The 17,595-nt window shown below is 31.9% G+C and overlaps 1 protein-coding gene across 1 annotated transcript; it reads right to left on the bottom strand.

Moving 5' to 3' along the window:
- Positions 1–9,047: 9,047 nt before the first annotated feature.
- LOC110686447 (putative ER lumen protein-retaining receptor C28H8.4) lies at positions 9,048–16,082 on the bottom strand. The gene is made up of 6 exons (XM_021863070.1): positions 15,533–16,082; positions 13,772–13,971; positions 12,927–13,067; positions 12,612–12,692; positions 9,594–9,718; positions 9,048–9,516 (listed from the first exon to the last, which is right to left on the bottom strand). Exons 1-6 carry the CDS (start codon positions 15,756–15,758, stop codon positions 9,468–9,470), a joined length of 822 nt encoding a protein of 273 aa, XP_021718762.1. The 5' UTR covers positions 15,759–16,082; the 3' UTR covers positions 9,048–9,467.
- Positions 16,083–17,595: the final 1,513 nt, after the last annotated feature.

The following is a 17,595-nucleotide window of genomic DNA, read 5'->3' as shown; positions in this document are numbered from 1 at the left end:
ACTTAAATTATTATAAAATTAATTAATAAAAATGACATAATATAATTAAACTGTTGCTATTATAGAGATGTATGCAAATTGTTGCTCCACTCAATTCTTAGATTAGGTGTTTGAGATCAAGATTTAATTTTAAGGTGTAATAAAATGAAAAACAGAACAACTATTAGCTGTGTTTTTTTAATTTTTATTGTTTGGTTTTTAGCTTTTTATATCTCTCGCTTTCTCTCCTTTTATTTCGGAGGGGGTATGGTTGATTTAGACTTCTCATGGTAATTGGCCTTTGTAGATAGAGATAATGACTAGCAATATGTTAGAGAAAATTCACATGTTACTTTTCACTTGTTGAAAACTAAACTGTAGAAAGAAAGTAATCGGCAAAATTCATCCTTCCTTTAATAATTGTACGAGTTATTATTTAGACTCTTACACAATTCACACATTTTTAATATTTCTATCTTGTGTTTTACATAGTATTACAATTAGAGGTAGGTGTATGTAACTGGTTCTTATTAGTTTACCTAGCTCTAGTTGCATGCTTGCATGTATCTAGAAACAACTAAGATAGCTAACTACTGCCGTCAAAACCTTTTTAAGTTTAGTTCTCCCTTAATTGCTTAGTGTAATTTTGTGGTTTAGCATTTGTCAAAATAAATAAATAAAAACTAAGATTTTGTATACATCATCTTTCCACCATTCTCTATGTTTTTTTAACTTTAGGAGATTTATACTTTCTGAAATCCTACTCAAAGGTTTACACGCTAAACAACTAAAGAATGATTCATTAACCCTTTTGGTAATTAGCTGACTCTTATACTTCTTTTTTAAGAAAACTTAGATAGGCATTTTATTATAAATCAAGAACCGCTAAAATTACAAGACTTTGTGGGAACAGAGTCATACAAAAAAATTTCAAGCAATTTTGAGTATCTCATCTTGTCACAAGGTGGCCTACCGTGTTACATACCCTTCGAATTGAACATGAGAAGAAATAAAAGCATTAAAAGACTTAAATGACATGCTAACTTCATCATAAATCAACCAAATTGGCAAATGACCTCTCTAAAGCCATTGTTGATTACATCACACACTAAAAAGGAATCACCTTTCAGCCATACCTGCATCATACCTATTCGCCTAGAAATAGAGATCGAAAGTACGTTACGTGTTTCAAAAAGACAATAACTATTTTGCATGTACGTATAAACATTTTAAGATTAGAGAAGGTTTGTTAGGAGCTTGAATTTCATAAAATTGATGTTTAATTTGTCTACATTACTTAGACTCGATTACCCATATTCGACACATGTACATATTTAAGTGTCTGACTTAACTATTTTGTGAAACAATTCCATGATTTTGAAATAAATTGAAGTGTCTAAAATATCCTACCCATGTTTTAGTGTCGAGATTCAACACAGGTTTTTTTATTAAATGAAATAAAGAGTTCTAGTAATATAACATAGTAGTCTCTTCCTATAACCATCAATTCATTAATCTTCAATTTTCGATACTACATTATAGTGGTAGGGTGGTGGGTTTTTTTTTTTTTCCTTCTTCTTCTGATTCATAGGTTTTCCACGATAACCTTATCTCTCTCTACTCTTAATTTCTTCATTAATGGTTGATATCTTCACTTGTTTCTTGAATTGTTAATTGTGGATATTAATTGCGAATTTGTTCATATATCACTTTCTATTCATTCTCGACCCGTAATGAAATGTCATTTTAATCCAATAATGCTATAGACAAACGAACAATTAAATATGCAGCATTTTAAACCAAGGTGTTTACCAAACAAAAATGACCAATCTTGCTGGATCTCTTTAAGATGATAATATACGAGTGGCTTAACCATAATTTTTACTTCAAGGCTTAGCTCTTCATTTAAAAAATACTCCTTAGTTTAAATATAAGTGGCTTAACCATTTATTCTAGAAGAATTGAGTGATTATATTTTTGTTAAAAAAATTTGATGAAAGTAAAAGAAAAAAAGTTAATAGTGGGTGAGTGAATAAATTACAAGAGTAAGACCCTATTTTTTTTGTATTTTTTTTTCAATTCAGCTCATCGCATGTCAATTCAATCCATTTATGTTCAATATTATTATTATTATTATTGAATTAAAATTCAACGATAGATATTATTATTATTATTATTATTATTATTATTATTATTATTATTATAGTTGTTGTTGTTGTTCAAAAACCGACAAAGCCGTACAACCTACAATAAATTAGTGGGAAGCCGGGATACTGTTAGGAAATAAATTAAACTTACCAAATACCAACGAGATTTGATTTGGGAAAAGATATAATGTATCTTTTATTTAATTATATCTTTTATGCTTTCCTAGTTTGATGAGGGTTGTAATTAGGAAACTAGATAGATTTTAGGTATATAATCAATCTAGGATTATTTAGGCTTGGGGAGCAAGTAAAATATCCTAATTGATGTGGGTTTTTAGGTTAGCCTATATAATAGGGTTTAGGCTTACTAGAAAATTAAGATGGTTCATCAATGATAATTGAGGAGGAAAATCATCAAGAGGGTGAAAGACGATGGTTTATTGAGGAGGAAAATCATCAAGAGGGTTATTGTCTTATTTTGTAGGAACTTAATAATACAATATTTTGTTTGTTGGGAGGAAATCTAAATTTCCTCATAAACACTTGTCTCTTTTATTATCGTATTTTGCTATTTATTTTACTTTGTGTTAAAAGGTGAGTTCTCAAATCGTTTGAGGTCCCCACTCCTCTAGGTATAGCAAATTTGATCCTAGTGAAGATATGAGCAGCAGCACGTGCTCTAATGTCTTAAGTCTTCAAGAACTTCTGGACCCACTTCAGCAACGTAACCGCCTCCTTCTCTAATCCCCCAAGAGAAGAGAAAGAAAAAGGATGGAAACCATACCCAATCGCCTGACAACTAGCTTCATATTATTATTATTATTATTATTATTATTATTATTATTATTATTATTATTATTATTATTATTACTGTCACTATTACTATTATTATTACTACTACTATTACTATTACTATTACTATTACTATTACTATTACTATTATTATTATTATTTCTCAAAAACAGACAAAGTCATACAACCTATAAAAAATTACTTGGAAGCTGAGAAACAATCTGGGCTTCCACTCCTCTAGCTATAGCAAAGTCTATCCTAGTGAAAATATGTGCAGCAGTACTCGCCCCAATGTCCTGAGTCGTCAGGAACTTCTGAACCTGCTTCAGCAACGCAACTGCCTCCTTCTCTAATTCCCCAAGTGAAGAAAGGGAGAAAGGAAGGAAACCATATCCAATTACTCGACAACTAGATTCGTACTTGACCCGCTTTCGGTGAGCTGCATCAGCCACAACCCGTCCAGGAACAAAGTCAGATAGCCCTAACTGTGTCAAAGGAGAAGACTCTATTAAGTCAACACAGACAACGCGACCACGATCCCAAGAATAAAGTAACACATCTGCAGGTTTGAGGGCTCCATCGTTCCCTCCAGACAACCCAATGTTAACCTCCTTTCTTGCTGAAATCCCAGATCGGTGGAAAATATCAACAAGGGTATCCCGAACAACATTATGCCAATGTTTATTTAATACCTACAATACCAGCACACGACACCACGTGATCACCGAAAATATCCCCAGTAAAAACCCTTGAACAAGCAGAGCACGGCGTCTAGATAGAGAATAATAGAACATCCAACCGGTAGCACAGCACACATCGGTATGTCTTTGCGTTCATTGTCTGACTTAGGCCCGAAATAGGGACCGCCCAAAGCCAAGCAGATGTGTGATCTCCCTGCTGTGATTTCCACAATGCTGATTGTCGAGGAGATAAAGAAAAGGCGGATTCTGCAGAAGTGGTAACCTTTGTGAAATATATATCTGCCAATTTCTTCATGAGTTTTGGGGCAGCGACCTCACTAGAATTACTCAAAATTTCAGACTCCACCGTTCCATTAAACAAACTCAACGCATCTTCAAATTTAAGTTGAATAATTTAAATATTTTACCATAAGATAGGTATGTAAGATGATAGCATATGTTATTAAAAATGAAATGTGAGTACATCAATAAAAATTTATGGAGTAACAAAAACAAAACGAAAAAAAAAAAAGAAGAAGAAGCAAGGTGGTAGGGGAGAAATACAAGTTTATTATCATGATATTTATCAACTGATATTTTCTTAAATAAATCAATAATTTTTTATTTAATGTGGATTCCACGCAAAAATGTTGATTTATCATACAAAAAATGTCATGCTGACTGAGATTCTTTATTGATTTATTTACAGAAATGTCAGTACATTAACGATTTTTGTTTATTGTGATGATAAATTGGGGCTTCCTTGGGGGAGGGGGGAGTGATAGTTTTTGTAATTTTGTTTTCCCTCTGATGAAACAATGTGAAACTCCAAGTATTTTAAACAATGTGATCCTTTTCCTACGATGAGTAATTGCTTTATAATTTTCACTTTTTTGAGTAACCATATTCCCCTTTCCTATATACTTGCAACAATTTAATTTTAAAATTTTTATATATTAACTTTGACTAAATTTTTAATTTTTACGAATACATAAAAATCAAATGTTATTATGTAATATGTTGTTGGGACTAATCTCAATCTACATTTTCAAATATTACTCTTTTCATAATTTTTATTTATTAGTAACAATTCTAACAAATTGCATATATATAAGCTAAAACTTGTGTATTGGTGTATGTGATGGTCAAATTATTGCGAGTTTTTAAGAATGGAAGGAATAAAAACTTCCTCGTAGGAAAAGGATCCATGCTATTATTTCATTATTTCTAGCTATATCCCCATCAATCCAATTTACACAACTTACTTTTTATCTCTTTCACAAGGGATTGTATTACTACGTATATAATAGCAGTTATATGTGAACAGTGCATACACTGATGACCTTTTTTAGTAATTTGCAACAAAGAGACGGGTAATTTAGAGGTTTAAAGGGAATTTTCACAAATATGTTATGTTATATGCACTATTCATAATATATGGTTAAATATACTCGAACACTAACTAAGAAATTTTATATAATTACAATTGAAGCCTTTTCAATTTGAATTGAGTGAGTTGAGCCTAATATTTTAAAGATCAAAAAAGTTTTAAACAGATTGATGCAAAGATCGAACTCCAATCCGTACGTCAAGCTCAACTCAACTCAACTCGTGATCAACTCCATCAATTGTCACTCCTATCTAGTATTCACTTAACAACTTTCAAGTAGTTCCTCATAGAGCGAGGGATACATAAAGCTAAGTTATTATGATAAGGATTATCAAGTATCAATTCCGATCCTAATCCTCTAATAGTAATAGTAGTAGATGGTGTTTGTCATATATGCAACGAAACAATTGAAATGAGAGAGACGTACACGTTTGGAGGGATGAAGACTAAGACTAGGAACTAGCTAATTAGCTAGAGACTAGGGAGGCAAGTTAATGAAGGACAAAAAGGAGTAGAAATTAGTTCAAAAGAAGCCATTTTAAAACAGCTGTATGTGATAGAGTTAGGGAATATGTCACATAATATGAGTGTGGCACCCCAGCTGTTTTCAGCTCATTCAATATCAATTGTACCCCCTATTTTAATAGACATTTTTCAAGTGACTAGTATCTCTCCTTCACCTGATGTTGATGAATTGTTTAGCCAAAGTCACTCTTAAAAAACTTTCCTACTTCCTATTTATTATTGTGTGGTCTTTATTGCTTGCTTTCTCAACCTCCAATGCAGATTTAAATAAATTAATTCCAATTTGAATTGCATGAATGTTTGGCTTAACTTCTGTGTATCACACGGTTATAGTGTTGTTTCATTTTTAGTACACCAGTCTCTAACTAGTAACTATGTACATATACATATATCTCTTAAAAAGATAACATTTCACGGACAATGTCAACATGCATACTATTCTAAACTTTATTGTACTTAGAGATAAGTACACTTAACTTGAACGTCATGAAAATCTGAAAATAAAGTCTCATATATCTTCTACGATATTAAGTAAATCCACCTCTTTGAAATAATTATGCAAATTTGATTGAAGCATTACATTTAGGTTTGGTTGTTTTAAAAGGAGTTATCTTATCTTATCCGAACTTATATAAACAGATAATCTTATCAAAATTAAAATACTCCGTAAGTCAAAATAAGGTAAGGTGAACAATGTTTTAAGATTGTCATCATTGTGACAATTTGAAATATGATTGGTGTAATGCACACTAATTCAAGGAGTTTCACACAATGTAACTTGGTTTTATAACATAGGTTAAAGATCTAGCTAGTTTCCACACTGTTTTTTTCCTTTAGTTCTTGATTGTGAAAAGGTTCAACAATCCAGTTGGATGGAGTTATATGTGAACTATGTTTGTTCCTATGTTAGATTATCACATCAATGATTATTAATCCTATACCTAGTTCCCCATCCTTCATGTTTTAGATGCTTTGTGCAAGCAATTAAATTTAAATGCAGTGAATTTTTGAAACAATTGATTTGATAGCAAAAAACCTAGGCCTAATAATCTTTAGAATCAATACAACTTTGTTCATCTCAATGATTTTGCTAACAACATTGATCGCTTGGTGTGAAGTTACAAGATGGTTTAGGTCTTGTTACAGGGCTTGTAAACACATTTTTTAATAGTCACCACTATGATCCAACAAAGGGATTTCCTTCATCACCACCAATCGCGCCTATCCCTTGAGGATACACATTGTGCCATTGATTAAACCCCTGCTCAACAATCCTTTGCAGGTCAACAGATAACAGTACAAGATCAAACCACCAAATATACCGCCCTCTCACAGCGCCATTCAGCTGTCACGGGGTGATAGGTTACATAGTTCAAATTGTATGATATAATGGATCAATAATTCAATATCTGAAATACACTTGATAAACTTGTTTCATGGAATACCTTCAACAACACTGCCACACTGGATACATTATCTAATAAGTATATACTACTTTAGGGTCATCTAGTCAAATAAATATATGTTCAATAAACCATTCCTAGCAGTGCACGACAAATCAATGATGTTTCATTATTCAGACCACAATAGGTATTCTAAAGAAAGTAAGACAATCACTATGTAAACCGAGAAACTAGTAATATTTACTGGAACACACTAAGTTCATACTTGTTCAATTGATTAAAATCTTTGGGGGAGGGAACTTGAGATCAAATCTCGTCTATATTTATTGATTTTGTGGCTCCATATCCATACAAAAGGAACTTGCGTACTAAAAAGTCCTAAACTCGAAAGAACAAATCTATGTTCAACTCATAAACAATCTTAAAATCTCCAAATTTACAAATTTAATCTCCATCCAGAACACATGCAACATCTTGAAGGGTTTATTACAAGTTTGTAGTGCATGCAAGTTCAGAAAATCAGAAGAATCGGAATAATAATTACAAGTATCATATCAACCCAAACTCTCCGGAAAATTCATGATTAGAAATGGATTAAAACAATCTAATCTATTACACCTCATATATTTCATTTATAATTTTGTATGATATTGTTACTTCACACCCAAATAGCTGAATGGCTAACATGCTAAAGTGAACCTAATAAACTACGACTCTCTCCATCCGGAATTAATCATAATATTGAAAGTATCGAGCTTTGGTCGAGAGTACAGCTATAGGACGGACAGTTGGCAGTTCTGTTTCGGGGATACTACAGATGATGATAAGCTTCAGGTGTTCTTGTGGCCAATGATAGATATGTGACCTACAGAAATATCAGTGAAAACATCCACAAACATAAACTTAACATGGAAAGTGATTGCCTAGATGTAGCCCTTTCACTTGCTACAGTCTTATTTAGTTGTGGATTAGAATGATTTTTCAGAGAATATTAATAATTTCATTCCTCATTACAGCTACCACGATTTCTTTGTTTTTGTTATTATTTTAATTTCCTATTGTTTTTATGCAATTGGCTGTTAGTTCTTAAAATGAACAGAAAAAGATTGAAGAATCTGAACAGAAGATATTAAAGGTTGAATAGTACTTATAGTAGTCCTCCCTTTCTGGGGCCAGGAGTCCTGTACACTGGTGATTGCATCTAAATCGCTATTTGCCATCTGTACGGGTACGTATACTAGGAGGTTTATCGGCATCTAGGTGTGGGACTACCAAGGCCATACCAAATGCCCACACCGGCCACACGCAAGGATAAGTGCCTAAGACAGACAGGTGATATTGACCTACAGCAGGAGCCCAGGAGGGAATACTAGACATTGCATACTAGCACCTGATCCTGAAGTCGGCATCAATATGGAGATTTTTTGGGACTCCCTCATTGTGCCAAAGGGCACCACATCTTCTCCATGCACACGAGAAATCTACAATTACTCTCATAGCCCCACTACACATCAAGGTACGCGCTATCACATCACTTACAGAACTACAATACTGTTGTCATAACTTAAGCATCAGAGAGTTCCTCGACTAATCCCAAGTAGCTTAGTGCTCAATTAATTGCCACTGGACAAGAAATTGTATCGGCACCACTCAAAATGCTAATGGTAGCATTTTACGAATGAACAAAGCTTTAACAAGCTTATAAGCATTTTTCATTGCTAGGCCACTCAAGATTATGTTGAATGGCCAAAACATGAACAATATGGTAACTCGCTCATCTTATTTACACCCCTTGAAACACAACTCTAAACCCTTACTTTTTTATCGCGAGATGCATTTTAGACCTCTAAGCTTTGCATTTCTCACCGGAGTTTTGATATGATTTTGCTCTTTACTTGTTCAAATTAGGCCCCTCATCCAGCCTCTTATACATCCCAAACGTACTCTTAAATAAAGCAAGTGAACAATTAATTAAAAAGAGTGTATAACTCGCCCTAGAATATTATAATATCTTAGTGTAACCATATTACCCTGGTAAAGATTTACCCCTTAGAAATCAAAATCTGAGAAATATTGGTATTGCTAACTATATTCTTTTAGTGATTAGTAAAGACTCAAGAGCATCCATGAATAAAGACCAAAATCTGCTAAATATTGGTATTGTACGACTTTAGAAGCTAAAGATATCGCTTTGCTACAAAACCAGATAATAAAAACAGGAAATCAGATTTTTCAAAATGTTAGCATATTGATAACCAGCCGAAAAGTTCCTTGAGACGATTGAAGAAGGTAAGCTAAAAGTTCTAACTAAGACTAAAAGCAACACAAGACAGAATGTCTAATTCACAGTACAAAAGTTCATATGAGATGTATTTCCCAGAACAGATAAATCCATGGTTAGGACCTCCTCAGTAATTCACAAGTACTTGCTGGAAATGACAACGCTGTTTGTACAGGAAATTCACAGTGACAAAAAGGCGGATTTAACAAAGAGCACCTGACTAACGCCTTTGGGTATTTCTACTCTGATCTCGCATAGCTAAACTTTAATTTATACAACTCCTGAGGGAAGGCGTAGCACAAGCTGTCCACCAACAAGGCTGCACACGATATTAACAAGTTGATGAAGTTTAAATAATATTGTAGTCAATTATCAGATATTTGGGCAAAAACTTACCTCTTCACATAGTAATAGCAGAAATCTGCTAAGATGAAAGTTTGAACGACTTCAGAAAGCAGCACCATTGACGGCCACAGACCATAGCCTAGAGCTGTTAGCAAGCGACCACGGGTATCTAAGACCTGCATTATATGCATAATAGAATCAACATGCAGGATAATACATGTAATAAATTATTCACAATGCATAGAAAATACCAAGCATAAATCATTAAAATCCAATTTTGAACAATAGAAAAAAAATATACTACTCCGTAATCAATATTCTAGACACCCTAAACATTAGGGGAGTATGTGTTTCCATCAACTAAAAATTTTTACTTAACTTGCCTCCTCAATCCTTTATAACTCACATTCTGGATAAGGAAAAGGGATTTTTGTACCCATCCTTGCCAAAATATAAAGGGTCCGTCAAAAAAAAAAAAATTAAAAAAAAAAAGGAGAAATCTTAATATACTTGACGAAATAGAAAGAGAAAAGAGTCCATATAGTTGAAAGTCATCCATCCATATGAATTCTGATCAGAGGAATACCTACAGCAGCAATCTTTCACCTAAGATTCTTAAAAACATACAAGCTTGACATGTAATCAACCTGGTCCCATGAGATTCATAAAGAAAGAACAAAAAGATTGAGATAACTTTGAATCAACTAAAAATGCTAACAATAGCATATTGAAACACACCAAGCCAAGCACCATAAATTTACATCGATATTCATGATATAGTATCAACAACTTAAATCCAAAGAACCTACAATTAACAGGATAGAAACATGATATTGGATACTCCAAAAAACTAATGGGCACCCCTTTCCTTATTTTATTTTAATAAATAGATGCTAATTTTTCAAAAAAAAAAAAATGTTCACAACTACGGATTTCTCTATGGGTCATGAGTAGACTAATTATATCAGCTCAAGGTCACAAGTAAATAATTCCAAAAATGATAATAATACATGAAATATGCAATTTTATAAGTCACTAGCATGGCCAAAGACGAGTATCAATTTAGGATCAAACTCATCAAAGTAGTTGATCTGAATCAGTGGATCTTTTTTTCCTCTTTTAGGGCTCACCCGGGATCAGGGTTAATAAGAGGAGAAAGGTCTGAATTTTTTTTAAGACCGGGTAAAAATTGCAAGGGGATTCCGTATTCCCATAAAATTGATTCTAGAGTAGTATTTTTTCCTTTAATTTATCATCAAAGTAGTTAGTTTAGTGGTTTCCAGAGCTAGGATTGCAAAGTGGTGAAGACATATTGGAGTTGACATAGTGATAGTTGCAATCTCTTTACTCTTCCCTTCTTATCCATTGTAGATTTGTTTTACCTCAAATAAAATGTTCAATTCAAGAAAAAGATTAAATTGTTCTTTTACTATTTTTGATTCCTTGTTATTTAATGGAATCAAGATGTGTATATATCAAGTTAACCGTTCTCATTCCCCCTCCTGGCCTCTTCTCTCAGCCCCCATACTAGACTGTTCTGTAATAGACTAATCTTAGGAGGGGTAATTTGGGAAGTCTAATATCAGGTTAGAGTCTTTAGCTTTAGTATAAATAGATAGAGGAGGGAAAGTAGAAGGGAGGCAGAATTTTGGAGTGATTGCTTAGGAGAGTTGTGACCTTATTGTTAGGAGAGTTGTGACCTTAAGTCACTGTTAGGAGAGTTGTGACCTCAAGTCACTAATATGAGTTTGTAGGCTAAACCTACTACCTTTTGTAAGAGATCAATAATCTGTTAACCAAATTTCCAAGCTTCCTTCCTAAAATTTCCTCTTAATCAGTAAAGTATACAAGTCAGATTTGCTAAGTACCCTTATAAGAACTAATTTAAACATATTATACCTTACCCAGTCTTATTAGACCAGAAAGTTATCTTGTGAAAGGTAAAACGAGCAGTGCCTTACTGTGGGTTTACCCAGCAGATCTCCGCCTCCCACCATTTTGGCGATTTAGCATGACCCTCTTTTTGGACATTGCTCCCTATTTGATACTTTCTCCTTATTTGGATATAAATTCCAAGATAAGCAACACAACCTCTAACATCAACTTTGGCTTATGAACATTGCAACATTGCATTGTATCTAGACACTAAGGATTAAGGGTGCCTTTGGTTGGGGCAACATTCACCTAGAACCACAGAAGAAGCTTGCATTGCACACAGCCACACAGCCAGGGGAAAGGAAACCTCACAAATGTATGGTAAACAGAGCGCAGTTGAATATGGCCTCATATACAAGGCCTGAATCACACAACTAGCAGATGCAGTTGTGATAGCTATTAAAATTACTACAGTAGTCATCAAAAATTTCACTAGTTGTTAAACGCAACAAGATACTTCCTCCATCTCACCATCTTTTGACTTTTAAACTATTCACATACTCTACTTCCACTGTATAGGCGTATATGATGGTTTATATTCAAGGAAAAATATAATTATATGGGAATTTGTTAAATTTGCCTCGTTGTACATATTCAAAAGTGTGTTTTTTTTTTTTTCTTTTTATTTATATAAGTTTTACTTATTGAGAATTTAAGATCTTAATGGTTAAAATTATGCATTGGCTATCGTAAAAACAGAAGTGTTGCAAGTGCTATGAGATGGAGGAAGTAAATGATAAAAGTTAAGAATTAGGTTTCAAAATAAAGTATAATGTAATATTCAGTGTAACTAGTTTTGCAGTAGTGAGCAATAATCTTTTTTACCCTAAAGGTTAATTTATAGGCTTTGGACAACACTACTCTTGAACCTAATTGTAGCAGCTTGTACAAAACAGAACCTTATCTGCTAGAAGCTAGTGCTCACCACTACTATGTCGAACACAAATATGAGGAGTAACTAGTAAACCGAATTGCAGTGTTAAACCAGCATTGAAAAACTATGTTGAGTAATAGTTGAAGATAACTCAGCTCCAGGGAACAAAAGCAACACAAAATCAGCATATTTAAACTAAAAAAATCATATATGTTCACCATGAACTGACAAAATGAACTCTAGATCCTGTAGGCTCATACCTGAAGAACCCAATGTGCGCAGCTCAAAAATCTTGCCACCCCCAGAGCAAAAACATAGTGAGCCGTGAAGGGCTCAACGATCTGGAATGGAAAGAAACTAATAGTGAGAAGCAATCAAATGACTTGATCTCATTATTTAAATAAATAAAAAAATAAAAATAAAGTTGAACACGAGTAAATATTACTCAGCACAATGTAATAGAATACTACGTCTCAATTCAAACAAACAAGAAATAAAATGATACAAAACAATAAGATATTAACAACATAAAGCATGCCGTTGCAGTTATAGAACCAAAGGAACTGATCTTCTACCTTTGTGTTTTGCATGACTCGTAGCTGAGGTAGCACTGAAACAGCCTCCAGGTAGACACAAAATGCCCAGCTAACCCTATTGACAATGTTATGGACAGTGGTAGGATGAATAAGAAGAGACAATACAGCACAAGGTACCACCTACATCCATAGTTAAATGCAAGTCAGACACAATAAATAAATGTAGAATTTCAACTTCTATGAGAAGAGGAAAAATAATAGAGCATATGAGGCTTACACACACACACACACACGAAGAGGCAGTGTAATGAATAATATTTTACAAAGTCAAAATGACTCAAATAATGAAATCACAATAACTCTTAAGCAAAAACTTGTATTTGTTTCCTGTCAAAAAATTATATTATTATACACAGAGGCAATCCTGAATCATAGAAGTTTCGATTTAAAAAATCCCCTTCATTCGCAGTGATTCACCTAGTCTATTGCTCAGTTTGCAATATCATACCTCTGGATTCCAAGTCATTAAAGTTTGAAAATTCCATTCATGAAGACATGTCTACAATCAATCAAGATAGAACCCAATTTCAGCCTAAGATTATCCCTGACTCCAAGTACGCAGTTATAAACTACAAGATATCATTTTCAACATATCCATCATTCCTCATCTCCAACAAACCAGATCATGAGGATATAATTGTTGGAGATGACAATCATTACTATCTCCAATCCCTAGAAAATGCTAGATCAAAACATAATCAACAATATTTTTTAGATTTAAAATCAGAAAATGTATATCAATTAAACTTTATATGAATCTCATTCATTGTTACAAGAAAACAGTTCTATCATTATTAACTAGAAAATAGCAACGGCAGACTTACCACATAATAGATTGCAAAGTTGTCTTTCTCTTCCATATAAGTGGACTTCAGTCTAAATCGAATCATATAAATAACCCAGAGAGTTGTTGCCAGCGTAGCTGTATCTAGTAATGTGTGAATATCATATTCCATCACAAAGCTACAGTACAGCCTAACAGCTAAAAATATAGCTGTAAGTTCTTGAGATTTCAGAGAAAGTCCTGCGATAATGAGCCACAAACAATGATGAGAATCTCTCAGACATACAAAAATAACATAATATTGCATAATCAACAAATCATTACAAAATCAAGAGCACCAATTGTAGTACGGAGTACATGAAGGTCGGGGTGAAGAAACAAGAATAAAAAGTTTGTATCAAATTAGTAGCTATGCAACCAATAAACTTTTAAAACACAATCTCACAAAGACAATATGTTACACTCTTCAATGATCAAAACCAACCCCATAGGATCCATTATCTTTCTATTTTACCATCTCATTCTAGGGGCAATCACAAGGACAAATTATCAAAGAATCAAAATTCATTCCTATATTAATATGTTGGGTATACATTTCACATTCTAGCATCATATTATCACCCAATTGATAGGCTAATAGCAATTGATGATTAAGGTATCGCATTTACACTGTAATGTTTAGAACTTTGTATGCAGTAGTCATCATTTGCAGAATGTAATTAGAGTAAGCTAAAAATAAATATCTCCATGAAACAACATAATCTAAACAATTCCATAATTCTAAAAATTTCATTATATATATATATATATATATATATATATATATATATATATATATATATAATAAAAAATAAATAAATAAATAAAAACAACATTATTCAATGAGTTTAATTATTAAAATTCATTTACACCCAAAATCAGCCATAACATAAAAGTATTTATCAATTTTAAGAGAAAATACAAATTTGTCTTTTTATTAAATAATCAACAAAAACCAAAATTAGACAGGCCAATTGATTGATTAATAATCAACAAAAACCGCAGATCAAAACATGCACAAATATTAGAAAAAGAAAACGAAATATCCAATAGAAATTTTAAATTAAAAACAAAAAATCAAGCACCCGAAAAATGAAAATTCTGAAAATATATCTTGCAAAAAAAAAAAAAAAAAAAAAAAAAAAAAAAAATCTGAAAATATAACAGCAATGCAACCAAGGACAAGCCAAGGTTACATGGCATCCTTGCAAAGATGACAACTTTGAGTCTATAATGATCAAAACCAACCAAATTAGTTTCACCTTTTAATAGTGTAAAAACATAACTCTACAATTTACACTAGTGTAACAAAAAGATCAAAACCTCAGTCTTTAGATACATAACACTATAAATTCACAAACAGATCAACTATTTATAACAACAAATCCACCCTTTCTCAAAACAAAATTGAGAAATACAATTGAAAATTGATTATAAAAATTCAACCTTTAAACCCCATAATTTTTAAATTTCCTAATTAAGAAAGGAAATTAATCAAACCAGCCAAAAAATCAGCTACAGTATAAATTACACTCAAAAACATAAAAATAAAAATAAAAAATCCAACCCCCAAATAAAAAAATTTAAAAAACGCTCACAATTAACAACATTTTCAACAAACCCACACATCAAAACATGCACAAATAAAAAAACCAACTATCAGAAAATCCAAATTACATCAGTAAAAATCAATTATATTAATTATAAAGAAAACCCTAGAATTGCCAAAATTAAAAATTGAAAAATAAATCATAAAAATTACCAGCGCAAGTTTTCTCCTTGGTGAGTTTATAAATTAGGACGGCAATACCAACGGCGTGAACAGCTTCGGCGGCAACAAAGAGGTTGTCGTGATCTTGAACAACCATACGAAGAAACACTAAAGCTGCCATTCCGACAACCACCGCAAGAAACGCCTTCATCTTCGGTGGTTGTCGCCGAACCCATACATTCACTGCCTGAACTGGGCTTCGTTTTCCTCCCTTCATTTTTTTTTTTAAATTTTTAATTTTTAATTTTAATTTTTTATTTTTTTTTTATTTTTTGGGTTTAGAGAATTGAAAGAAAAAGAAAGAAAGTTGTGGGATTATTATTGTTAGTTAGGTGTTGAAAAGGAACGAAAAATTAATTTATAGGTGTGAGCGTTTGGGGTTAGGGAGGAAAGTCAAAGGAGAGAGAAAATTAGGTGGCTTGTTTTTATTGGTTGAGTTTATGTTTTTTGTTTTAGGAAAGTTTTTGAAGCAAAGGACTCCATTCCTTTTTCCACAAATTACTCTATGTTAAGGAGTACTTATTTCTTTTTCTTTCTGGCCAAAATTAGATTCTTTGGTTGAATTTGTTACCATAATTGTAAGGTTTTTGCATCGTGTCTCTTCGAATATATTTACTAAAAGGATCTTGCTAACGAACACTCCCGAACGTTAAATAAGCATTTAAAATATCTTGTAAAGTGGTCCTAATTTGAGAATGCATAACAAAATCACTCGTCGATCGATGTAATTAATACTCATTTAGTCATTTTAATTTAATATTTCTACTTTTAACTACTTTATCTAACACCCTGGGAGCGTTCGTTAGTTTTTTCCTTACTAAAATTTTAAATAGGAATATAGAAAATATATATCATTGTATCTTTGTGAAAAAGGAAATATTGAGTAGATTTCTTAATTTGAATATCACATAATTTCTTACTTTTAATGTGTATATATAAATAATTATGAAACAATTTGTTGTGTCATTCGACATTCAATTCTAGTCTTATAAGGATTTTAAATAACTATAGGTTTAATATTAGTGAAAAAATGATAGATTTTGAAGTGAATTCACCAAATCTAATATATATAAATAAAGTAGACATTTTTGAAGAGCATTTGGCGCGCCACGTAAGCAAAGATATTATTTCGACCAATTAAAAGTTAGATTTGTATTTTATTTTAGAATTAAAAAATTCACTCGCCACATAAGCAAAAGTGACGAATGAAATTTAAAAATTTTGCCACGTAGGTAAAAACGACGAATAATGATTTATTAAGATTTAAAATATTTTAAAACTAAAAATTATCTTTTTTAAAAGATGATCTTTTGATATTAGGATTTAAATTAAAAAAAAAACTATAAATTATACAATTATTATATACAAACACTTTAAAATTAAATATTTGAAAAAAGAAAAATATGTTCATTTTTTTTTTAAGAAAACGTTCAATCAATTTTTTTAAAAAAAAAATTAAAAGAAATATAAATTATTAATAATTAACTAATATTCTTCAATTTTTTTAAAAAAAAATCAATATTCTTAAAAAAAAATCTAATCTAATATTATATATAAATAAAGTAGGCATATATAAATAAAGTAGGCATTTTTAAAGAGCATTTGGTGCATCACATAAGCAAAGGTATGTTTTCGACCAATTAAAAAATTTCAATGCATAGATTTGATTTTATATCGCAACAATTTTTCATTTCTTGGTAAATATATTGATTTATTTTATATAAATGTAAAGATTGTATTTAATAGATTCATTATAAATTATAGTAAAAAAAATAAACTTTGGTAATTTTGTCTGAAATTGTTAAATACAATATATCAAATAATTAAAAATCTTAGATGAAAAAACCGTGCATCGCACGGGCTTCCCTCTATTAATAAGATATTATGCTGATCACAATCTGCGTATATGCAGTGTAACAAATCTGTTTTGATGTCTGAATTTGAATAATGGTGATCAATGGACATGGACTTACCTTTCAAAATGTATTCATATTAAAACCACTCAAGTTTGTAACAAATTTGAATACTTAGTAAATTAAGGTTTATAGAATCCC

This window comes from Chenopodium quinoa, unplaced genomic scaffold (genome assembly GCF_001683475.1).
Source record: "Chenopodium quinoa cultivar QQ74 unplaced genomic scaffold, ASM168347v1, whole genome shotgun sequence".
Classification (NCBI taxonomy): Eukaryota; Viridiplantae; Streptophyta; class Magnoliopsida; order Caryophyllales; family Amaranthaceae; genus Chenopodium; species Chenopodium quinoa.
The sequence above is the reverse complement of the archived record's forward strand: the minus strand, read 5'-3'. Positions and strand labels throughout refer to the sequence as shown.

Bases quoted from the DNA above. Each gene is read 5' to 3' on its own strand.
- LOC110686447 (XM_021863070.1), bottom strand. From the start codon at position 15,758: ATGAAGGGAGGAAAACGAAGCCCAGTTCAGGCAGTGAATGTATGGGTT. The intron at 13,972-15,532 runs GTAATTTTTATG...TCATTATCGCAG, and splicing joins CAAGGAGAAAACTTGCGCTG to GACTTTCTCTGAAATCTCAA. The intron at 9,719-12,611 runs GTATGAGCCTAC...CATATAATGCAG, and splicing joins GCGCACATTGGGTTCTTCAG to GTCTTAGATACCCGTGGTCG.